Source organism: Oncorhynchus kisutch, linkage group LG27 (assembly GCF_002021735.2).
Source record: "Oncorhynchus kisutch isolate 150728-3 linkage group LG27, Okis_V2, whole genome shotgun sequence".
NCBI classification, from domain to species: Eukaryota; Metazoa; Chordata; class Actinopteri; order Salmoniformes; family Salmonidae; genus Oncorhynchus; species Oncorhynchus kisutch.
The window spans coordinates 20,274,932-20,300,247 of NC_034200.2; the positions used below are offsets into that span (position 1 = coordinate 20,274,932).

General features: G+C 41.6%; 1 protein-coding gene and 1 pseudogene across 1 annotated transcript; both read right to left on the reverse strand.

Annotated features, from left to right (window-relative positions):
* Positions 1-417: 417 nt before the first annotated feature.
* On the reverse strand, positions 418-2,278 carry LOC109871537 (DNA replication licensing factor MCM6-like; annotated as a pseudogene).
* An 8,704-nt stretch (positions 2,279-10,982) lies between these two features.
* Positions 10,983-24,413, reverse strand: LOC109871771 (cullin-1). The gene is made up of 22 exons (XM_020462763.2): positions 24,033-24,413; positions 21,694-22,048; positions 21,242-21,419; positions 20,874-21,041; positions 20,729-20,779; positions 20,512-20,602; positions 20,255-20,418; positions 19,946-20,108; positions 19,106-19,236; positions 18,854-18,961; positions 18,654-18,760; positions 18,423-18,471; positions 14,310-14,441; positions 13,970-14,087; positions 13,688-13,764; positions 13,457-13,588; positions 13,116-13,208; positions 12,772-12,819; positions 12,569-12,651; positions 12,241-12,346; positions 11,952-12,065; positions 10,983-11,693 (listed from the first exon to the last, which is right to left on the reverse strand). Exons 2-22 carry the CDS (start codon positions 21,831-21,833, stop codon positions 11,613-11,615), a joined length of 2,334 nt encoding a protein of 777 aa, XP_020318352.1. The 5' UTR covers positions 21,834-22,048; positions 24,033-24,413; the 3' UTR covers positions 10,983-11,612.
* Positions 24,414-25,316: the final 903 nt, after the last annotated feature.

Sequence of the window (25,316 nt, forward strand, 5' to 3'; positions counted from 1 at the left end):
TAGAACCAATGTTCCATGAATTTCAGAGATAAACAAAAAACATATATTCTTCCCCCCAAAAAATAACATGTCCCCTCAATGTCCCCATAGTCCAACTGACATGCCCTGAACCATTGGCCTGAACTCTGAGGCACCAGTGCGATGATAGGTAAAAGTGCGCCACCTGGTGAGTGCAACTCATTGCAAAAAATACATTTATTGAAATCCATAGAGATGAGCAGCATGACGAAACTGTATTCATTTCATATTCTACATAACTTTTTTTTAAAGACAGTACATTGACAGTCAATAGCAACATGTCAGCACACCAAGTGAACAGTAGGCTATTGTAGCTCCGATCACAAATTCCTTTCAGATAAGCCTGAATTAAATGACCCTTTCCACAATATCTACAGCTGAGGTGGACGTGGACCATACCTAGTCTTCCAGGATGTAATTGACATTGACCACTAAGAAGGGGTCCTCTTCCTCCACAGGTTCCTCTCCCTCAACACCAACTTTCTTCAGCCCAGTCTTCATTAACTCTATGATGATGTGGTCCTGAAATGAACACATGTACAGAGCATGTCATTCACTCACAAATTGTACAAATCTCACTGCATTATGTAAAGGTCAATACCATAAATGCTTCAAACAGTCAAATATTTAAGAGGGTCTTAGTGTGTCTTGTTTTCCAATGCTTTACTTACATAATGGATTCGTATCTGAAGCACTTTCTCAATCAGATACTTCTTGGCAACCATCTCAGCTTCTGACTCGATCTCACTCTTCATCTCTTTCAGGTACAAGTTAAATCAGCTTTCACTTCTTCAGTGAAGACTCTTCGTCAACTGTAAGAATGAAACATTTTGTTAAACGTTGACAAAACTAGTATCCTTTTAATTCAACTAAATTGAAAATGAAGGATCCTTTCAGTTTGTTTGAACTCTGACTATCATCCATCTTGTGCATGTGCAGAATGATGAGGTTGGAGACCCTCCAATACTCAGTGAAGGTCATTTTGAGAGCAGGCTTGGCGGTGCTGGTCTTCTCAGGTCTGCCTGCCCCATGGTCTATGTCCATAGCCTCCTCTGCATGATGGCCATTGGTGCTGTTTCTCCCCTTCACAGCCTCATCTATCAAGTCATTCTGAAATGGAGAACACAGGATGACAATTTTTTAATGTATAAATGTATCTTTTTCAATAAATATATTGTTGCAAAAAGGTGAAAGTGACTGTTTCCGTCCATTCATTCCCCCATTGTTTCTTACCATTCATTCCCCCATTGTTTCTTACCATTCATTTCCCCATTGTCATCTTGTTCCTGGTCGAAGTTGATGTCTGGGGAGTCAACACTGATGACAGACGTATTCAGCAGTCAGATGGCCTACTTTACGCATTTGGGATGCACCTTTAAAAAGTAAAAATTTAAGGGTGAAGATGTGTGTTGTACTGTCAATGCAACTCTTCAGATATCATGTTAGCTTGCTCATTATGTGAGCAAATTCACTGAACAACCTCTGTTACACCAACAACCATAATTATTATATTTTAACAAACAATGAAGACACATAAAAAGACAGGAGTTTACTCTACAATGTATAGGGGCCTATACATATGGGGATGTATAATTCAGTAGTAGGTGTCTGACCAGCCACATCTGAGCAGTAGAGCCTGGCCATGCCCTCAGACAGTCGGAGCATGCTATCTAGCTGCCTGACAATGATACACCAGGCTAGCTTGGTGCTGTCACTCTGACACAGATGCTTGTGCGTCAACTCCTTGGCCTCCGAGGTGATCAGGGGTCAACATGCACCACACCTATAACGGGACAGAAAGCATGTTATGGTAGGTAGATCTCACTGAACGCTGCATCTAAACAGCCCAACACATAAGGAACACCAATACAACAAGGGCAATTATTACCTCTGGTAGAAACTGTAGAGTAAACCATATGTATCTCTGGACCTCATCAGTGGCGTAGACTCGCTCTACAGATTCCATGTTTATACAGTGCAGGTCTACATTACGTCTGGCTATGACATAATTTGTCACCTATACCACAAGACGCACAAAGGTGAAAATGCATATGTAACACACATTTCCATTCAGTATGGGCTTACTGCAGGCGCTGAAAAAGTTAGGGAAAAGGGAAGGTTTTGCTTTTACCTCATTGCACTCATCAATGAAATTGACGAAGAGGTCAAATCTGAAAATGATGTGTTCTGACATGTTGACGTTCTGTTTCAGAGACTTAAAGTGGTTGTATCTCCCATCGATGGGGTTGGCAGCTGCCATCCACAGCATACAATGCTAGTCTCTCACTAGATACTACTCCAAACATGTAACATGCTACATTGCTATGAGGAATAATGAGACCTCCCGAGACCAGAAAGACAGCCTATGCAACAGTAGTAAACAACTCCAAATGCCTCTGTTAAAGCTTTGATCACAGGTTTGATCTTCAATTTCAAGTAACTTATATGTTGGTTACAAATAGGATAGTGCTTGGTGGATTACTTAAGAAACTGTCTCTCGGCGGTACTGGGGTCGCAAAAGATGCAAACATTGATGTCCCCCTGAGAGATGTGCCCTCCCTGGTCTTCTTGCCAACACCGCCAGAGAGAATCAGTAGGATTCCACGCTTGATCTCATCATTCCCTGCAACAAGGAATATTAAAAATGTTATTTTTTCAGGTTAGGCAGAGCATTTTATAACAGTTTTAAATGTTCTTTTACTATTAGATTTGTGTGTATTGTTGTGAATTGTTATACTACTGCACTGTTGGAGCTAGGAACACAAGCATTTTGCTGCAATAACATCTGCTAAATATGTGTATGTGACCAATACAAGCTGCCTCCACTATCGCAGCACTATTTCAACTTCAACCTCATCAAATCACCTATGACTGGACTAAACAATCAATGTGTGCTAAATATGATGTGGCTGTCCATGTTCTGATTTCTGCACGTGAGTTCATTGTGCAAGTACAACAACTCATGTTGACTCCGTCATACAGTACATGCTTTTATTTTTTGCTGTCCTAGGTAACCTGGCTAAAATGCTTGCTCGCTAGCCTAACTTCCTTTCATGGGCAATGTTAGCTAGTTAACATTAGCCTTCAACATCTCGCTATATATTGAACTTCCATTCCTCTCAGGAGAGGGGCACAATGTATGAATTTATGGTTGGAACAGAATAGCCATTATATTAATTGGCCAGTATGGCCAAATCCCTATCTCCATCCATGGCTAAATTAGGAAAGGCTCAACACACGGTCTCCTCTTGGCCTTAATGACTAGTTCGATTTGAAACCGTTTTTATAGTTAAAAAAAATGTATAAAAAAAAACAAAAAACAATCCTAGTTGAATAGTTGGTGGGTATATAAACTCAGCAAAAAAAGAAACATCCTCTCACTGTCAACTGCATTTATTTTCAGCAAACTTAACGTGTAAATATTTGTATGAACATAACAAGATTCAACAACTGAGACATAAACTAAACAATTTCCACTAACATGTGACTAACAGAAATTGAATTATGTGTCCCTGAACAAAGGGGGGGTCAAAATCAAAAGTAACAGTCAGTATCTGGTGTGGCCACCAGCTGCATTAAGTACTGTAGTGCATCTCCTCCTCAGACTGCAACATATTTGCCAGTTCTTGCTGTGAGATGTTACCCCACTCTTCCACCAAGGCACCTGCAAGTTCCCAGACATTTCTGGGGGGAATGGCCCTAGCCCTCACCCTCCAATCCAACCAGTCCCAGACGTGCTCAATGGGATTGAGATCCAGGCTCTTCACTGGCCATGGCAGAACACTGACATTCCTGTCTTTCAGGAAATTACGCACAGAACGAGCAGTATAGCTGGTGTCATTGTCATGTTGGAGGGTCATGTCAGGATGAGCCAGCAGGAAGGGTACCACATGAGGGAGGAGGATGTCTTCCCTGTAACACACAGCGTTGAGATTGCCTGCAATGACGACAAACTCAGTCTGATGATGCTGTGACACACCGCCCCAGACCATGACGGACCCTCCACCTTCAAATCGATCCCACTCCTGAGTACAGGCCTCGGTGTAAACGCTCATTCCTTCAACGATAAACGCGAATCCGACCATCACCCCTGGTGAGACAAAGCCATGACTCGTCAGTGAAGAGCACTTCTTCCAGTCCTGTCTGGTCCAGCGACGGTGGGTTTGTGCCCATAGGCGACGTTGTTGCCGGTGATGTCTGGTGAGGACCTGCCTTACAACAGGCCTACAAGCCCTCAGTATAGCCTCTCTCAGCCTATTGTGGACAGTCTGAGCACTGATGGAGGGATTATGCTTTCCTGGTTTAACTCAGGCAGTTGTTGTTGCCATCGTGTACCTGTCCTGCGGGTGTGATGTTCAGATGTACCGATCCTTTGCAGGTGTTGTTACACGTGGGCTGCCACTGCGAGGACAATCAGCTGTCCGTCCTGTCTCCCTGTAGCGCGCTCTTTGGCATCTCATAGTACGGACATTGCAATGTATTGCCCTGGACACATCTGCAGTCCTCATGCCTCCTTGCAGCATGCCTAAGGCACGTTCACACAGATGAGCAGGGAGCCTGGGCATCTTTCTTTAGGTGTTTTTCAGAGTCAGTAGAGTGTCCTAAGTTTTCATAACTGTGACCTTAATTGCCTACCGTCTGTAAACTGTTAGTGTCTTAATTAGAGCTGAGGTCCCGTTGACGGGATCACAGCCAGTGAAAGTGCAGGGTGCCAAATTCAAAACAACAGAAATCTCATAATTAAAATTACTCAAACATACAAGTATCTTGTACCATTTTAAAGGTAATCTTGTTGTTAATCCAACCACAGTGTCCAATTACTCATAGGCTTTACAGCGAAAACACCACAAACGTTTTTTTTAGGTCAGAGCCAAGTCACAGAAAAACACAGCCATTTTTCCAGCCAAAGAGTGGATTCACAAAAATCAGAAATAGAGATAGAATTAATCACTAACCTTTGATGATCTTCATCAGGACTTCATGTTACACAATACATGTATGTTTTGTTCGATAAAGTTCATATTTATATAGAAAAATCTCTGTATACATTGGCACGTTATGTTCAGTAGTTCCAAAAACATCCTGTGATTTTGTAGAGAGCCACATCAATTTACCAGAAATACTCATTAGAAATGTTGATAAAAATACAAGCATTATACATGGAAATATAGATAAACTTCTCTTTAATGCAACCACTGTGTCAGATTTCAAAAAAGCTTTACGGAAAAAGCAAACCATGCAATAATCTCAGTACAGCACTCAGAGACCCAGCAAGCCAAAAAGATATCCGCCATATTGTGCAGTCAACAGAAGTCAGAAATAACATTATAAATATTCACTTACCTTTGATAATCTTCATCAGAATGCACTCCCAGGAATCCCAGTTCCACAATAAATGTTTGATTTATTCGATAATGTCCATCATTTACGTCCAAATAGCTACTTTTGTTAGCGCGTTTTGTAAACAAATCCAAAGTCACGAAGCGCCTTCACTGGGAGCAGACAAAATGTCAAAAATTTCCTTTACAGTCCGTAGAAACATGTCAAATGACGTATAGAATCAATCTTTAGGATGTTTTTAACATAAATCTTCAATAATGTTCCAAACGGGAAATTCCTTTGTCTGTAGAAAAGCAATAGAACGGGAGCTACCTCTCACGTGAACAAGCGTCACGAGCCTGTGGCACTGGTGACCACTATGGCACTGCCAGACCACTGACTCAAATTGCCCTTATGAGCCCCTCCTTTACAGTAGAAGCCTCAAACAAGTTTCTAAAGACGGTTGACATCTAGTGGATGTCTTAAGAAGTGCAACATGACCAATATCCCACTGTATCATCAATAGGGAATGAGTTGAAAATCAACCAACCTCAGATTTCCCATTTCCTGGTTGGATTTTTTTTCAGGTTTTTGAAACTTCAGAGTGTTTTCTATCCAAATATTCTAATAAGATGCATATATTAGCAATTGGGACTGAGGAGTAGGTAGTTTACTCTGGGCACCTTATTCATCCAAGCTACTCAATACTGCCCCCAGCCATAAGAAGTTAACAACCGTTCCACAGGTGCATGTTCATTAATTGTTTATGGTTCTTTGAACAAGCATGGTGTCACGATCGTCGTCAAGGAAATGACCGGACCAAGGTGCAGCGTGGTAAGCGTACATTCCTTTATTTTAAATGTCACCAACAAAACAATAAACAGCAAAATGACCGTGAAGCTCTGTAAGGCTACACATGCCACTAACAAAGACAACAACCCACAAATGAGAAAAGGAAAAAAGACTGCCTAAGTATTAAGTATGATTCCCAATCAGAGACAACGATAGACAGCTGTCCCTGATTGAGAATCATACCCTGACAAAAACAAAGAACCAGAAAGCATAGACTTTCCCACCCGAGTCACACCCTGACCAAACAAACATAGAGAATAAAAGGATATCTACGGTCAGGGCGTGACACATGGGTAACAGTGTTTAAACCCTTTACAATGAAGATCTGTGAAGTTATTTGGATTTTTACGAATTATCTTTGAAAGACAGGGTCCTGGAAAAGGGACAATTCTTTTTTATATTATTATAAATATTGATCACATTCCTTGTGTATGATCATATATTTTGATACATTGAATGTTAACGTTGTGAATCTATGTTATATACAGTGGGGAGAACAAGTATTTGATACACTGCCGATTTTGCAGGTTTTCCTACTTACAAAGCATGTAGAGGTCTGTAATTTTTATCATAGGTACACTTCAACTGTGAGAGACGGAATCTCAACTGTGAGAGATGGACATTGCAATGTATTGCCCTGGACACATCTGCAGTCCTCATGCCTCCTTGCAGCATGCCTAAGGCACGTTCACACAGATGAGCAGGGAGCCTGGGCATCTTTCTTTAGGTGTTTTTCAGAGTCAGTCAAAATCTTTGGAGGGAGCTGAAAGTCCGTATTGCCCAGCGACAGCCGCGAAACCTGAAGGATCTGGAGAAAGTCTGTATGGAGGAGTGGGACAAAATCCCTGCTGCAGTGTGTGCAAACCTGGTCAAGAACTACAGGAAATGTATGATCTCTGTAATTGCAAACAAAGGTTTCTGTACCAAATATTAAGTTCTGCTTTTCTGATGTGTCAAATATTTATATCATGCAATAAAATGCAAATTAACTACTTAAAAATCAAACAATGTGATTTTCTGGATTTTTGTTTTAGATTCCATCTCTCACAGTTGAAGTGTACCTATGATGAAAAATTACAGACCTCTACATGCTTTGTAAGTAGGAAAGCCTGAAAAATCAGCAGTGTATCAAATACTTGTTCTCCCCACTGTATTTTTTACCTCATGTTTCAGGAATGTCACTGAGTGTTGCCATAATTTGCAAATAAATTCATTGAAAATCCTACAATGTGTTCTGGATTTTATTTTCTCATTTTGTCTGTCATAGTTGAAGTGTACCTATGATGAAAATTACAGGCCTTTTTAAGTGGGGGAACTTGGGGGGAACAATTGGTGGCTGACTAAATACTTTTTTGCCCCACTGTATATAGGACCTTCCACTCCCAACACAGCATTGAATGAGCTGTATTCCGCCATAAGCAAACAAGAAAATGCTCACCCAGAGGCTGCGCTCCCAGTTGCTGGGGACTTTAATGCAGGGAAACTTAAATCCATTTTACTACATTTCTATCAGCATGTTAAATGTGCAACCTGAGGAAAAATAACTCTGGACCACCTATACTCCTCACATAGAGACGCATACAAAGCTCTCCCTCCATTTGGCAAATCTGACCATAATTGTACCCTCCTGATTCCTGCTTACAAGCAAAAACTAAAGCAGGAAGCACCAGTGACTAGATCAATAAAAAAGTGGTCAGAGGAAGCAGATGCTAACACTGTTTTGCTAGCACAGACTGGAATATGTTCCGGGATTCCTCCGATGGCATTGAGGAGAACACCACATCTGTCATTGGCTTCATCAATGAGTGCATTGATGACATCATCATCACAGTGACTGTACGTACATACCCCAACCACAAGCCATGGATTACAGGCAGCATCCGCACTGAGCTAAAGGCTAGAGCTGCCGCTTTCAAGGAGCACGACTCTAACCCAGAAGCTTATAAGGGATCCCAATATGCCCTGCGACGAACCATAAAACAGGCAAAGCGTCAATACAGGACTAAGATCGAATCGTACTACACCGGCTCTGACGCTCGTCGGATGTGGCAGGGCTTACAAACCATTATAGACTACAAAGGGAAGCACAGCCGAGAGCTGCCCAGTGGCACGAGCCTACCAGACGAGCTAAATAACTTCTATGCTCGCTTCGAGGCAAATAACACTGTAACATGCATGAGAGCACAAGCTGTTCCGGAAGACTGTGTGATCACGCTCTACACAGCCGATGTGAGTAAGACCTTAAAACAGGTCAACATTCACAAGGCCGCAGTACCAGACGGATTACCAGGACGTGTACTCCGAGCATGCGCTGACCAACTGGCAAGTGTCTTCACTGACATTTTCAACCTCTCCCTGTCTGAGTCTGTAATACCAACATGTTTTAAGCAGAGCACTCACATCTGGAGCCATGAAGTGCTTTGAAAGGCTGGTCATGGCTCACATCAACACCATTATCCCAGAAACCCTAGACCCACTCCAATTTGCATACCGGCCCAACAGATCCACAGATGATGCAATCTCCATTGCACTCCACACAGCCTTTTCCCACCTGGACAAAAGGAACACCTATGTGAGAATGCTATTCATTGACTACAGCTCAGTGTTCAACACCATAGTGCCCTCAAAGCTCATCAATAAGCTAAGATCCCTGGTACTAAACACCTCCCTATGATACTGGATCCTGGACTTCCTGACGGGCTGACCCCAGGTGGTAAGGGTAGGTAACAACACATCCGCCACGCTGATTCTCAACAGAGGGGTTCCTCAGGGGTGCGTGCTCCTGTACTCCCTTTTCACTCATGACTGCACGGCCAGGCACGACTCCAACACCATCATTAAATTTGTCGATGACACAACAGTGGTTGGCCTGATCACTGACAACGATGAGACAGCCTATAGGGAGGGGGTCAGAGACCTGGCCATGTGGTGCCAGGTCAACAACCTCTCCCCCAACGTGATCAAGACAAAGGAGATGATTGTGGACTACAGGAAAAAGAGGACAGAGCACACCCCCATTCTCATTGACGGGGCTGCAGTAGAGCAGGTTGAGAGCTTCAAGTTCCTTGGTGTCCACATCACCAACAAACTGACATGGTCCAAGCACACCAAGACTGTCGTGAAGAGGGCACGCCAAAACCTATTTCCCCTCAGGAGACTGAAAAGATGTTGGCATGGGTCATCAGATCCTCAAAAGGTTCTACAGCTGCAACATCGAGAGCATCCTGACTGGTTTTTATCACTGCCTGATATGGCAACCGCTCGGCCTCCGACAGCAAGTCAGTACAGACGGTAGTGCGAACGGCCCAATACAACACTGGGGCCAAGCTTCCTGCCATCCAGGACCTCTATACCAGGCGGTGTTAGAGGAAGGCCCTAAAAATTGTCAGACTCCAGCTATCCTAGTCATAGACTGTTGTCTCTGCTACCGCACGGCAGCGGAGCACCATGTCTAGGTTCAAGAGGCTTCTATAAACAGCTTGTACCCCCAAGCCATAAAACTCCTGAACTGAATCTAGTCAAATGGCCACCCAGACTATTGCAGTGCCCCCCCCCTCTTTACACCACTGCTACTCTCTGTTGTCATCTATGCAGTCACTTTAATAACTCTACCTACAAGTGCATAGTACCTCAAATAACCGGTACCCCCGTTTGTATTAACCTTGTTGTCTGTCTCTCCGACGTTGCAAAAATGTTTAAATATTCAAATTCGATCTCCATCTGTCTCGTAGTAATGAACGTGTCGGGACGAGATAAACAGGAAGGCAGCGTTTCTCAGCCAGTCGAAATCATGAATCAGCTGGTATAATTTTTATGGATATATACAAATGACAATTGAAAAATAGGTCAAAAGAAACTAAGTGCAGCTAGTTGTGGAAAAAGTACCCAATTATCATACTTGAGTAAAAGTAAAAATACGTAATGGAAAATGACTCAAGTAAAAGTGAGTCACCCAGTAAAACCCTACTTAGGTAAGTCTAAAAGTATTGCTAAAATATACTTAAGTATCAAAAGCAAAAGTATAATTAATTTCAAATTCCTTATATTAAGCTAACCAGAGAGCACCATTTTCGTGTCTTTTTTAATTTACGGATAGTTAGGGGCACGCTCCAACAACCCTCAGATATAATTTACAAACGAAGCATGTGTTTAGTAAGTCTGTCAGATCAGAGGCAGTAGGTGGATGTTCTCTTGATAAGTGTGTGAATTAGACCATTTTCCTGTCCTGCTAAGTATTCAAAACATAATGAGTACTTTTGGGTGTCAGAGAAAATGTATGGAGTAAAAAGTAGATCATTTTCATTAAGAATGGTAGTGAAGTAAAAGTATAAAGTTGTCAAAAATATAAATAGTAAAGTACAGATACCCCCTAAAAAAACATGTAATATTTAATTATTTTTACTTAAGTACTTTACATCACTGCTAGTTTGCAGTGACATTGATGTACATTCTGATGAAAGCTGATCATATAGCAACTTTCAGTTTTAAAACCCACAAAATCCCAATTTATCCTGTTGACAAGCTTTATTTGAGTTTAACAGTTTACAAATGACTAGTGATGAACAGCTAAGTATGTCATTTCAGGATTGTAATGTCAAGTAACCAGCACTGACTTAAAATATCCAGGTGACATTTTTCATTCCTGCACCCCCAATTACATGATGGCCCTGGACCCCAAAGTGACAGCCTGAGCACAGAGCATAAATTCAGTGCACAGTATATATCCATTAATGTCTAACATATCATCCAAACTTTTACATCGGTTTTGAAGGAATAAAGACCATCAGAGGGCATACAGAAACCTTTAACTTTTATTTACCACATAAAAAAAAAAAGTGAACCACACTATACAAATGGTTTTCTGGTAGCAGGTAACAATGCAGATTACACTTCTAAGGGCCTTTTTCAAACACACAGATCACGCTCTGGAAGTGCAGCTAAAATTGCTCATCTTTTTTAAAACACGTTCTTAATTTGCTCCTGCCACGTAACGCAGCAGTGTCTCAATAGCTTCTCCCCTATTACGTCTTTTGCTCCTTAAATGCAGATAGGCAGTAGCATGCAACCCTCGGTGTGAAGGGTTTTGATTGTTTTTTTGTAATGTTAAGATAAAGGGGTAAAGGTCTCTGTCCATATTTACATATCAAAATGTATCTGTCGAACCTGAGCAGTTCAGATGGGATCTTCAAACAAACACTGGGCGAGCAGCTATCCCATAATCTCCGAGTTTAAAGGGAAGTCCAGCTTTAGCAACCACCTTGATGATTCAGAAGACTTTTCTTTCTTCTTTATGGTTTTTATTTTTCTCCTTCTGTGCTCGCATTCCTGACAACATTGGCCAAATGTCAAAAAGAATGATGTTTATTAATCAAGAAACAACTTAAAAAAAGAAAGGAGGAAGGGTGGAGAACAATGAAAAGGTTTTAAGCCAAGTAGCTGTACGTGTCTTTCTCTCCATCGACACGCTCCAGGTACTCCTTCTCTATCAGGATGTCGATGCATTTCTGAAAGATACATACACACATGACCATTATTACTATTACTAACATGGCAGATGTTGCATACAGAAAGTGGTTTCCATAAACCTACAGGAAACAACCGTAATGTAAAAACACAGTATAGATTTGTTACATCTCTGAAAGACAAACAAGACTGTTCCTACCATGGCAAGTGTTGCATTTACAGTATGTGGTTCCATGAAATCCTCTGGAGTCGGAAGGTAAATTGCCATCTAATGTTCCCTAATTTAATGCATAATTTACCTTGATGACGGGGACTCTTGGTTTAAACCTGGATGACAGCTGGTTCAGAACCTCTGCCAGAAGCTGCTGATGTTTCAGCACTTTACGCATCTTCATGATTCTCACGATGGCTGCCTACAGTAGGGTGGAGGAATACAACAGAACAGCCTTAAACAACAATATTCTAGACTAGAGTCATTTGTGGACGATGGATGATAAACCTCGATTTTTGTGAATGTTAATGAGTGCTTGAGAGTGTGTAAATTTCAGTGAACAGAAGAGCATGATGATGGACTGATGGACAGTGTACCTGTATTAGCAGTTTCCTGTCCTCCTCTATGTTCTTGTGAGTGGTTTCCTGCTCCTGCTTCTGCTCTGTCTTCATTGGCACGTTAATGTTCACCCGAAGTTTCTTGCTGTCAAGATTAAAATAAAAACCGTCTATCAGCAACAGTTCATGGAATCGATTACAGTACAGTAACATTATAGGGATTATGAATCTCTTTTTTATACCATTTGTACAGTTGTGATCTACACTGATAACCTGGGCTGCATCCCAATTGGGATTCCCTACGTAGTGCACTATATAGGGAATAAGGTGACATTTGGAATCAGCCATGGTGTGTGTCATCACTCACTTTTTGTATCCCAGGAAGAGTTTTATTAAGGTGTCTGGTTTGAACTCCACTTCATCCACATTTGCATTCTCATCCTCCAGGACCTGGACAAAAGAACATGGCTTAGGTCAAAACTTTCAAAGAGACTCTACAGTGCTGAATGGTGATTCCCTATCCACTGGAGTTGTTTCTGTCTGTCTGCTAATAAGAGGCACGAAACTTACCAGCAATTTGGACTTCAACAAGATTTGCAACACTTGCACCAAAATGTCCTGTTGGGAAAAAAAAAAAAAACTTCATCAAAATGTATGAAGCAAATTAGTGGGCTGTTGCTTTCAGCTTATATCTTCACATCACAGCATAACATCTTCTTTTGAAAAACCATCCATCAAAGAGAATGGTCTGTCTGACAGTAACTTTTGAATTACATTTATTTTGAGTAAAAGACAAATAAAACAAATGTACAATGTGGACCCAGAGGATATCACTTGAAAGTATTCATTAAAATGCTTGTTTCCAAAGTGGTCCTCGATGGTATACTGGATCCCTTAGAGTTGTCAGTACTCACTATCTTGATCTGCGTGCTGTCAGTGAGCTGCTGCACTGTGTAGACATCCTCAGTGTTGTATTGTAGTAAGATGGCCATCTGGAAGGTAGAAGCCTAGGAGGACAGGAGGAGCAACAGGGAATATATCAAAACCATCTTACAGTACAGGATACAACGGCAACTCAGCTCCATGCATATGGTTGATTTGTGGAATTGTTGCTTGTTGACAGTGAGCACACAGCAGTAGGCTCCAGTATGTTTGTTCAACAGTGTTGGTTGATTAATGAATATTCCTAACTTGTGAGAGTCTGAAAGGACATTATAGCATTTTATTTGACCAGAGAGACAACAGCTGTACTCGCCTGGAGAGTGTATCTGTTCTTAAAGCAGTTGGTGACCAGCTCTCCTTTGGACAGGTGGTAGAGCCAGGTCAGCTTGCGCCCGCTGTGTCTGCTGGCGTAGAAGGCCGTGAACCTTTGGTAACTCCTCTCCAGCTGAATGAGGGCAGGAGAAGAAAAGAGAGAACAGTGAGTAAACAGGGATCAATGTCAGTTAATTGGGTCACTGTGGAGGAGATCATTAGTGTGTCTTACCTCAGAGGGCAAAGCGAATGTACAGGACTGCTGGAAGGGCCAGGAACCAGAACTGAGGACCTGGATGCTGAAGTCCACTGGAATATAGACACACAAACAGATTAGCAATCTTCTTACCATAGTTCTTGGTTTCAAAGTGATTCTTTGTTTTACAGTTTGGTTAGGATAACACAGGGCTGTAGATTCATCTCGGTAGCAGAGTTTCCAATAAACTCCTTTCTGTCATAATGAATCCCAGAATCGGGAAACTCTCATTTTGCTCATTAGTCACATTATACTCACAGTCCAAAGGCTCAGAGTTTGTGAGGTGCTTTTTGAATTGTTCATTTAGGTCTTTGCTGACACCGATGTCCTGGAACATGCGCTGGAGTTTAGAAGTGTACTCGAAGCCGCACGCTTGCTGTTGGGAAAGAGGGCAGGACAAACCATTAAAACAGGGGTGATCCCAGGTAAAACACAGTCCAAACACTGAGCAACCAGAGAATATCTTACGGTTTGTAATTCAACAAACCAATCAAAATGCAATGGCATTATCACAATAAAAACTGCAAACTGATCAAATGTGTTTCAAGGCAATTAAAGGCATTGTCATGAGGTGAACAAGATTTTAGTTGTGTACTACCTTCAGTTTGGAGATCATACTGGCTTCAGCATCGTCACTGGCGCTGTTCTGATGGACTAACCGCTTAGCCAGCATCTTGGCGTAGAACTTCTGGAACACATCTTTGTCCTCTATGTACTTAAAGACCACCATCTAGGGAAGAGAACACATAACAGTTAGATATAGGGTTGTGAATAGAGATCACGTCACATACTGTAAACCAACTAAAATACAACATCAGGCTGAAGGTGGGGGAGGAGATTGGGTCTGCAATGGAGGGCAGGCAGTTGTGGAAGTCCCAGTTTTCATCCTGTTGACTCCAGTTAACAAGATGAAGTGCCAGTAGCCAGGTAGGCATACCAATCCTTGCGTCCTAAATGGTAGGCTGTTTGAATATGCGAAAAAAATTAAGTTTAATAGTATGCAACGTTTAAAAAATAAAGTATACTTTAAAAGCACTGATGTCATACTAATTTCGGCTTTTGACAAAAGCTGATCAATTAGATACTGAGAGGTGCTACCGAAATCAACAAATAGTGGGAAATAACGCAATCGCGCATGACGCATTCTCAGCATGCGAAAATACCATGTGTTATAGTATGTGACTTTTCAAAAATCAGGTATAAAAATGCCAGGATGTTATACTTATTTCGTCTCTTCGTCTAGTGGAATTCGATGCACACTTTTCCAGTGCTTTAGTTTATTATGTTGCTGTCCAGCGGTTCCCGACTGTCCATGTTTTTTTGTGCAATAGCATTTTGATTTGAACACCCGAAAGGTTTGTGCATGTAATAGGCTATTCTATTTCATTTATATATGTTACAGCACTTTGGTTTCACTAATAAATATGCTGAAATGGAACCAAATTATCTCTTTTTTGTCTTCAGTCCTTTTTACACTGAACAAACATTTAAACGCAACATGCATAGTGCTGATTCCATGTTTTCATTAGCTGAAATAAAAGATCCCAGAAATGTTTCATATGCACAAAAAGCTTACTACTCTCAAATGTTGTGCACAAATTTGTTTACTTCCCTGTTAGTGATCATTTCTCCTTTTCCAAAATAATCCATCCACCTGACAGATGTGGCATATCAACAAGCTGATTATTGATCACTACCTTATGTTGGGGACAATAAAAAGACACTCAAATGTGCATTTTTGTCACAACACAATGCCACAGATGTCTAATTCCTGCTGACTGCAGGAATGTCCACCAAAGAAAGTTGCCAGAGAATTTAATGTTAATTTCTCTACCATAAGCCGCCTCCAACATCGTTTTAGAGAATTTGGCAGTACGTCCAACCAGCCTCACAACCACAGACCATGTGTATGGCGTCGTGTGGGTGAGCGGTTTGCTAATGTCAACATTTTGAACAGAGTGCCCTGTGGTGGTGGGGTTATGGTATGGGCAGGCATAACCTACGGACAATGAACACAATTGCGTTTTATCGATTGGCAATTTGAAAGCACAAAAATACAGTGACGAGATCCTAAGGCTCCTTTGTGAGGCTGTCTTTTTTAAGTATCTGTGAACAACAGATACATAATTGTATTCCCAGTAGAGGTCTACCGATTATGATTTTTCAATGCCGATACCGATTATTGGATGCCCCCCCCAAAAAAAGGCTGGTACCGATTAATCGGCCGATATTTTATATATATATATGTAATAATGACAATTACAACAATACTGAATGAACAATGAACACTTTTATTTTATCTTAATATAATACATCAATAAAATCAATTTAGTCTCAAATAAATAATGAAACATGTTCCATTTGTTTTAAATAATGCAAAAACAAAGTGCTAGAGAAGAATGTAAAAGTACAATATGAGCCATGTAAAAAAGCTTATGTTTAAGTTCCATGATCAGAACATGAGAACATATGGAAGCTGGTGGTTCCTTTTAACATGAGTCTTCATTATTCCCAGGTAAGACGTTTTAGGTTGTAGTTATTATAGGACTATTTCTCTCTATACCATTTGTATTTCATATACCTTTAACTATTGGATGTTCTAATAGGTACCTTAGTATTGCCAGCCTAATCTCAGGAGTTGATAGGCTTGAAGTCATAAACAGCATTGCGAAGAGCTGCTGGCAAACGCAGTAAAGTGCTGTTTGAAAGAATGCTTACAAGCCTGCTGCTGCCTACCACCGCTCAGTCAGACTGCTCTATCAAATCATAGACTTAATTACAATATAATAACACACAGAAATACGAGCCGTAGGTCATTAATATGGTCAAATCTGGAAACGACCATTTCGAAAACAAAACGTTTATTCTTTCAGTGAAATACGGAACCGTTCCGTATTTTATCTAACGGGTGGCATCCATAAGTCTAAATATTGTTGTTACATTGCACAACCTTCAATGTTATGTCATAATTACGTACAATTCTGGCAAATTAGTTCGCAACGAGCCAGGCAGCTCAAACTGTTGCATACACCATGACTCTGCAAACGCAGTAAAGTGCTGTTTGAAAGAATGCTTACAAGCCTGCTGCTGCCTACCACCGCTCAGTCAGACTGCTCTATCAAATCAATTACATGACACAATTTCCCTAGTTTAATATTGTCTGCTAACCTGAATTTATTTTAACTAAATATGCAGGTTTAAAAATATATACTTCTGTGTATTGATTTTAAGAAAGGCATAGGTACATTCATGCAACGATTGTGCTTTTTTCACAAATGCGCTTTTGTTAAATCATCCCCCGTTTGGCGGAGTTGGCTGTCTATGTTAGGAAGAAATAGTCTTCACACAGTTCGCAACGAGCCAGGCGGCCCAAACTGCTGCATATACCCTGACTCTGTTGCACAGAACGCAAGAGAAGAACACAATTTCCCTAGTTAAAATAAATTAATGTTAGCAGGCAATATTCAGTAAATATGCAGGTTTAAAAATATATACTTGTGTATTGATTTTAAGAAAGGTGTTGGTGTATATAGTTAGGTACACATTGGTGCAACGACAGTGCTTTTTTCGCGAATAAGCTTGTTAAATCACCCATTTGGCGAGGTAGGCTATGATTCATGATAAATTAACAGGCACCGCATCGATTATATACAACGCAGGACAACCTAGATAAACTAGTAATATCATCAACCATGTGTAGTTAACTAGTGATTATGTTAAGATATTTTTAATGCTAGCTTGCACCTGACCTTGGCTCCTTGCTGGACTCACATAACAGGTAGTCAGCCTGCCATGCAGTCTCCTCGTGGAGTGCAATGTAATCGGCCATGATCGGTGTCCAAAAATGGCCATTACTGATTGTTATGAAAACTTGAAATCGGCCCTAATTAATCGGCCATTCCGATTAATTGGTCGACCTCTAATTAGCAGTCATGCAAAATCCGTAGATTAGGTCCCAATTTATTTAAATTGACTGATATGAACTGTAACAGTAAAATCTTTGGAATTGTTGCATGTTGCATTTATATTTTTGTTCAGTATAAATTGGATAGATGGACTATATGGGCTACAGTAAAGATTGAATGTGATAGTCTGCCTTTAACCAGCCTGAGTAGGCCTCTAACTTCATTCCTACTCTACTCAGCGTTTAGAGAAATTAATCAAATTGGAATTTAGCTATTGTCAGGCTCGTTAATACGATGCAGGGCCACGGTCAGTATGTTTCTATGTTCTGGAACATTCGATTGAAAGGAAACAAGATTCCGACCAGTTGACAAATCGGGAGGAGTTGGGTTGTAGAACGCTGTCAGCCTGGCTACTGCCCATTAAATACGTCACTCATTGCTTCAAGCCACACCTCGCCAAACGTACCTCAAAGTCCGTTCAAGAACGTTTTGGGAAACGTGTCTTTCAGTACCAACCATCCTGCAATGTGGCAAACGTTTAAGCTAACCGAGCGCACCTCATGTCTGTTGAATTTTCAAAAATCCACCCGCACTCGGCCCCGCCTCACCTAATCAGCCAGTCAGGAGCCGCTACCGTATGGCGGCCGTGGCATACTGCATACTTTTTTACTAAACAGTATGTGCTGAATAGTATGCGACAATGAGTACATAATATGCAGTTTAAGTATGTAGTACGCTAGTATGTGTATTCAGACATGGCCAGTGTGACAGCTGAACACTTGAGAAAAAGCAGTCCCCCAACTTACCACTTGGTTTAGTGTGTCTTCCAGCTCTGCCTCCTCTGGGTTCTTTGAGCTGTGCGAAATAAAGAATTTAATTTAAAATCAATGTCAATGTGAACTGTTTCAGAGCAAAAGTCAATAGCAATACTGGCGTGCAGGCTACTGCCCTCAGGCGTGCGTAGACTTGAATATCAAACTGTGGGTCTGGAGTTATGTATTGGGTGAATGCATCAGAGGAGAGACTGAGTGACACACCTCTTCTTCAACAGAGAGTCACAGTATCTAGCCAGCAGCTCTGGGGATTTGCTGGACGACTGCACCATCTTGGTCACAGCATTGTTGTTTATGAAGCGTCCACAGGCCTGGAAAAAACAGTTCAAACTTAACAGCCACACCGTGCGTGACACCATATCAAAACCTCTTACAACACAAAATATAGTAACATTTGACCATACCTTGTCCAGAGCAGCAACAAAACCAGCGTCGTTGTTGAACGCTGACATTACTAAAGCATTATACTTTTTGTGGACGTCTAAGATGGTCTGGACATACATTTTGGGATCCTGTGGTGAAGTAAATGAAAACAATAAAGTCAAGGATAACCCAAGTGAACTGGAGAGAGTGTCTCAGATGAATCCAATAAAGATGTGAACCTTTGGGTAAAAAGTATGCGTAAATGTCACTATTTTAGCCACTGTAGTTCTTACATTGAGAGCCGCTTCTCCACACTTCTCTATAGCAGCAAGGCCCTGGTTGTATATGTGCGTCTCCAGGAGTTTCTTCAGCTCTCCCAACCCATCAGTGATCCGGGACACCAAATTGTACATCCGCCCAAGGTCTGCACAGAGATATATATATATGAGAATAAAATGGTGATAACCACAAACATACATTTACACAGCCAAAGCTCACATGGAAAGTACATATACAGTAAATGTACATATAGAAGTACATACATAGTGTACAAAGCACTAGAAACACCTTCCTAATATTGAGTTTTGCTCTCAGGAAAGCCTCAATTCGTCATGGCATGGACTCTACAAGGTGTCGAAAGTGTTCCACAGGAATGCTGGCCCATGTTGACTGCAATGCTTCCCACAGTTGTGTCAAGTTGTTGACTGGATGTCCTTTGGTTGGTGCACCATTCTTGATACACACCAGAAACTGTTGAGTGTGAAAAACCCAGCAACGTTGCAGTTCTTGACACACTCAAACCGGTGGGCCTGGCACCTACTACCATACCCCGTTCATAGACACTTAAATATTTCGTCTTGCCCATTCACTAACTGAATGGCAAACATACACAATCCATGTCTCAATTGTCAAGGCTTAAAAATCCTTCTTTAATGCGTTTTTTCCCCTTCATCTACACCGATTGAAGTGGATTTAACAAGAGACATCAGTAAGGGACCATAGCTTTCATCTGGTCAGTCTTTCATGGAATGAGCAGGTGTTCCTAATGTTTTGTACACTGTGTACAAATGTATGGAAAGTACACAAAGCAAAAAGGCACGTCTGGCAATTGCCATCTGGACTCTCCTCTGTACCTTCATTTTTGTCAGCGTCCAGAAGATTCTGGAACTCTGTGTGGAAAATCTCCAGGTGCTTCTCAATGAGCACCTGCTCACACTTGCGGGCCAGCTCGTCCTGCGTGCTCTCATGGAGGTACACCTGCACCCTCCGCTGCTCCTCCAAAAGACGTGCCTCCGCCTGAGAGACAGAGAAGGAGAAAGAGAGAGCAGAGGGAGATGGATAGAGATGGAGAGAGAAAAAAGGATTCGGTTAACATTTTTACACTAAACAAAGGCCACAGATACAGCTTCTATTTCGCTCGATGCACAGGTTTGATAACCTACCTTCTTCATGTACTCAGTAACAGGGTTTTGTTGCAGGAACTCTGTGCTCTCTCGTGTGTAGAAGCGTTCGGTGTCCGCCAAGAACTGAGTCTCAAAGTACTCTTTGTAGACCGACAATGTGGGGCCTTTGGCAAAGGCATCATCCTCATTGAGGCCCAACTCAACTAAAAGACACACAACTCCACTGTCAGAGCCATGAAATCACAATAGTTTCATATTGGTTGACCAACACACAACTAAAATATGCCAGGACCTACCGTAGGATTGGACGACTCCACTGATAAGCCTGGTGTTGATGGTCTCTCCGTTTCGTTCCTTCTCGATGAGCTTCAATACAGCATTTGTGACCTTAGTTGCGGGGGGAAAGAAATGTAGGGTAAATGCCTTCAACAAAATGTACATTATCACAATCTACTCACTAATCAACTAAGACTGGGAATAACTTTTCCACAGCTGATCTGAGGGGATACTCACTTGTTTATTCAAAGGTCTGAAAAGGCATTCCCTCCATGTCACCAAAGCGAGCTGAAAGGAGAGGAGAGGATGGGGCGATGCATACGGTTGAGAATACCATCTAAGATGAGATGTGGGTTAAGAAAATTATTGTCTATCGTCTTACGGAGTAGATTTCATAGATCCCTTTGCGCCCCTCATCACACTCGCGGCGGACCCAGTGCCGGTTGAGGTAGGCACAGATACCATTCAGCACTTTGCTGGAGAATCTGTAGTCTTCCCACTGCTGTGTGTAGAACTTTAATACACTCTCATCCATCAGGTCTTCTCCATCCTGCAGATGAAGGGAAAAGAGAGAGAAGAGAATAAGAAACTGATATTTAGTTAAAGATAAGCAAGCAAACGTGGTAGGATATTTCATATGCTTCCTTTAACCTCTTTTGAAAGGGCTTATGGAGAATTAACCAGTATTCAATTAATTCAGTCACTTCCTTAACCTCAGTCCATTTAAAAAGGTACAGGAAAGAGCATTACCTTGAGCAGGTTGGTCAGGTAGTTCTTTAGGAATTCCTTGAGTCTCTTGTAGAGCTCCAGGCCCACAAACTGGGCCCCTCCTGGGGTGGGGGCCTTTTTGGAGGGTTTGGATGGTGGGGGCCCCGCCCCACGGGCCTGATTAGACTGGTGCACACTGGTACAGTAGTTATAAACATGTCTGGGTGGTGGGTTAAGGCAACAACATAAATGTAGAAACTGAAAATACTGACAAATGGATTTTCCCCAATTATGCTTCAAACTGATGCAAACCTGTGCCAAAAAAACATAAACCAAAAAACATAAAATGCATTTTTTCCAGCTTTGCCATTTTGTTTGACTAACCAGGCATAGAAACCATCCGTTAGCTATGCCCCTTAATAAACACACCGGGAAGTACATTAGGAATCACATTAGTCAGAGAAGCCTTGCAGTGCATCTATGGGGAAGGATACGTGTAGAGTTCCATGTATCGTGCTTTGGCCATGCTCTGTCTGGTGTACACCTGCTGTATTCCTGCTCGCAGGTCATCCCAGATCTGGTCTAGGCCAATCTGTTTGAGCCCATGAGGGTTCTGGCTTCTGTTGGAGGACATTGTCTCTTTGCTTGTTGTTGCTCTCTTATCAGTTGCTGTGTCACGTTTTGTTTTATCGTGTGTAATGAAACTGTCAAGAGCTACTCCTCCATAAGGTGATGAAGAGAGAGGCCACAATCCAACACAAGACAAGGTGGGGTCTTCTCTTCAGAGTGGCAGACAATATTGGAAGACCCCCTTCAAGTAGCAATCAGGAGAGCACCCTGCCAAGAGACCTGCAAACACACACACACACAACAAAAAACATTGTAAGAAAGGAGCCTACATTTGTATAAGTCACATAGTGCAGACTCTGAAGTGTAAGATAAAATGTTGGAAAAATCAATTAGCTCATCAATATATGCATTATTTTGAAACTGTTTCCATTATAGACTACACTACACAGCAAAATGATTGGAATAATTCCCCTGCCACACAAAGCTGCTCTCTAGACAGGTGCTAATGAATGAAATATTGTAAGAGATTAGCTTAGTCAGTGTTATATTGACTCCAGCCTCCCATTGATCAGGACCTAGCAGCTGGGCTTGAGGTCTGACCTTCACTGGTTCTGAATATTGTAACTTTAATACAGTGTCAGTAAGTGTGCCTGTCCACCGCAGTGCAGCGATGCCTGGGGGGAATATGGCTGACTGGATTGGGCTTTCCTTCAGCTTGAAACCTAAACCCAGCTGCCCTCGGCTTCTGTTTACCATGTGAATGGCGGGGCTGATTTCCGGCATGGAGAAGGACATCCTTCAAGTATAATTGAATAATACATTGAAGGTAGAGAAATTACAGAAAAATAACAACCATGATTTAAAAGGAGACAAGAGCACAGAATTATGATTTCAAGATGACGTTGGCCTAACCTGATCTTGTTTCATTACTGTGTTTATGCAAATATGTTAATTTAGATTCTACTAAGTCTTAGAATACAACCATAGACATGTGTATATGATAATATCCTTGGTTACTAGAGACAAATGTATCTAATAAGAATATGACTTGTCTTGAATGCAGAAACACTGCATGCACTTTGCATGAATGACAAACATGAGATGGTAACATAAGTGGTGGGCTTAATCATTTAATAACCAACTGTTCAAGATAATGTGTTACTCCTTTAGTCAAGGCTCAATTATTCATAATTTTATCAGAGACAGGGTTGGCTCTCTGTAACCATGGCAACAGATGCAGATAACTCACTAGAAAGAGGTAGCCTAACCTCTCAAAGTGGTGTGGGTGCTATGGATGGAGGGAAGTAGCATATGTGCAGTAAAGGTAGGTTGCTGCATAACAACGTTCTGAAACAGTGACACTAATCCAGTTCAACAAATAAAGAAATGAAACGTCGGGCAGTTGGCAGCAAAGAGGAAGCTACATGATCATAGGGATAATAACGTTATGTTTGGGCAAAATGATTGTCACTTAGCTGATAGCTAACAACAATCTTTGAATGCCTGGCTTGCAATACGTCGTCACATATCTATTCTCTGTCTATTGTTAGCTAGCTCCATAGCTCACTGTCAGTTGCACAAATGTTAATATTGATAACTAGTAGGTAGCTAACCAAAGGCAACATCGTTGTAGCTAACGTTAGTTACAGTAACTTTATCTGGCTATATAGTTACACCTGTACAGTCTTCCGGCACGATCTAGCTATCCAGGGAAACTTCTGAGTTTGTAACTAACTAGCTTTATCATGCCATGGCTAAACCTGTACGTTAATATTAACCTGGTCAGTGAAGCGTAAGCAACAATAGCAGTTAATAATGGTTTGGACTAGCTAACGCTAGCATTATTTGCTAGGTGTATGTAGCTAGCTAGTAAAAACCAAATAACTACTCGATAACAAGACAAACTACACATTTTGATTGACAACTGTTATTTAGCTAACAGAGGGCACTGGCTAGTACTAACATGATATATAGCTAACTAACGTTACTGCGAGAAATGAGGCCTGTTGTTCGGGCGCAATGCTAGCTAGCGAAGTTAGCTGTCCGCAGAAGGCAGACGAGATAAGACAGCCAGTGGGTGTTCGCTGTATAAACACAACACAAAATAGTCTAGTGCGCGTTCAGTTTATAACCAGTTAGCTAACCTAGCTAGCTAAATAGGTACAATAATTTCAAAGTACACTGGTGATATGTGTAGCTAGCTATGCTTAGCTACTGTACTAGCTAGCTAACAAGCGAACGTAGCTAACTGACGTTAGTTTACCATCGTCCAGTAGCAGTAGTGCTCGTTCTTGGCTCCAAATCAAAGAAAACAGTGCAAATTAGACACAAATATTACGTTTATAATCCGAGTAGAGTATTGGAAAATCCCCTTTCTAAAACAAATCCCCTTTCCCTCTAAATTATTTACTTTCACTGCCACAACAATAGCTGCGGCAGTGTATAGAAATAACACTTTATAAATCTGCGTTCACAGAAAGATGTCCCATGGAATTTGAGTGTGGAATTTAACGTTCCGTATACGGTCGGCGGATAATAAGGCCATTTTGTTCCATGTCACAGCCTGGTTTGTGAGATTGTAAAATTTCTCAGGAAAACTGATTGATGATGATGTATACCCCTACTACAACAGAAAACAATTCGTGTCGTCATATTCTAAAACATCCTGTAATTTTAATATGGTTTTATGGGTCCGGCTCTGGCATAGTTTGATGAACCAGGCTACAGGTACAAGTATAACAATCAGCCAGATGGTTCCCCTTCCACTCACCAAAAAATATTATGAGAGGAAGGCTGGCAGTGGGAGAAAATGGAGTAAGATGGATTTTGGCAGTAGGATCTGTAACACTGAGCTGGGTCTGGATGCTTGATGTTACATCCAGTAGAGCATCCAGCTCAGAGTTAAAACTTCCTGCATAGCATCCAGATCAGTTACGTCCGGCTCAGAGTAACATTCAGCATCCAGCTCAGTTACACCCGGCTCAGACTTCAAATCAAATTTGATTTGTCACATTCTTTTATTATTATATTTTTTATTTAACTAGGCAAGTCAGTTTAGAAATATTTCTTATTTACATTGACGGCCTACCCCGGCCAAACCTTGCCCTAACCCGGACAACGCTGGGCCAATTGTGCGCTGCCCTATGGGACTCCCAAAAACAGGCAGTTATGATACAGCCCGGGATCAAACCAGGGTCTGTAGTGACATCTCTAGCACTACGATGCAGTGCCTTAGACGACTGCGCCACTCGGGAGCCCGAATACAACAGTTGTAGACCTTACCAGGAAATGCTTACATCCAACATCCGGCACAGAGTTATATCCAGCATCCAGCTCAGAGTTACATCCAGCATCCGGCTCAGAGTTACATCCAGTTCAGAGTTACATCCAGCATCCGGTTCAGAGTTACATCCGGTTCAGAGTTACATCCGGTTCAGAGTTACATCCGGTTCAGAGTTACATCCGGCTCAGTGTTACATCCAGCTCAGCGTTACATCCAGCTCAGCGTTACATCCAGCTCAGCGTTACATCCAGCTCAGAGTTACAT

What these genes read in the sequence shown, in the direction of transcription:
- LOC109871771 (XM_020462763.2), bottom strand. Translation starts at nt 21,833, where the DNA reads ATGTCCTCCAACAGAAGCCAGAACCCTCATGGGCTCAAACAGATTGGC. An exon ending in TTGTTGCTGCTCTGGACAAG is followed by an intron (nt 18,761 to 18,853) that starts GTATGGTCAAAT and finishes TGTTTTTTCCAG; the next exon opens with GCCTGTGGACGCTTCATAAA. An exon ending in CATTCGCTTTGCCCTCTGAG is followed by an intron (nt 13,589 to 13,687) that starts GTAAGACACACT and finishes GCCCTCATTCAG; the next exon opens with CTGGAGAGGAGTTACCAAAG.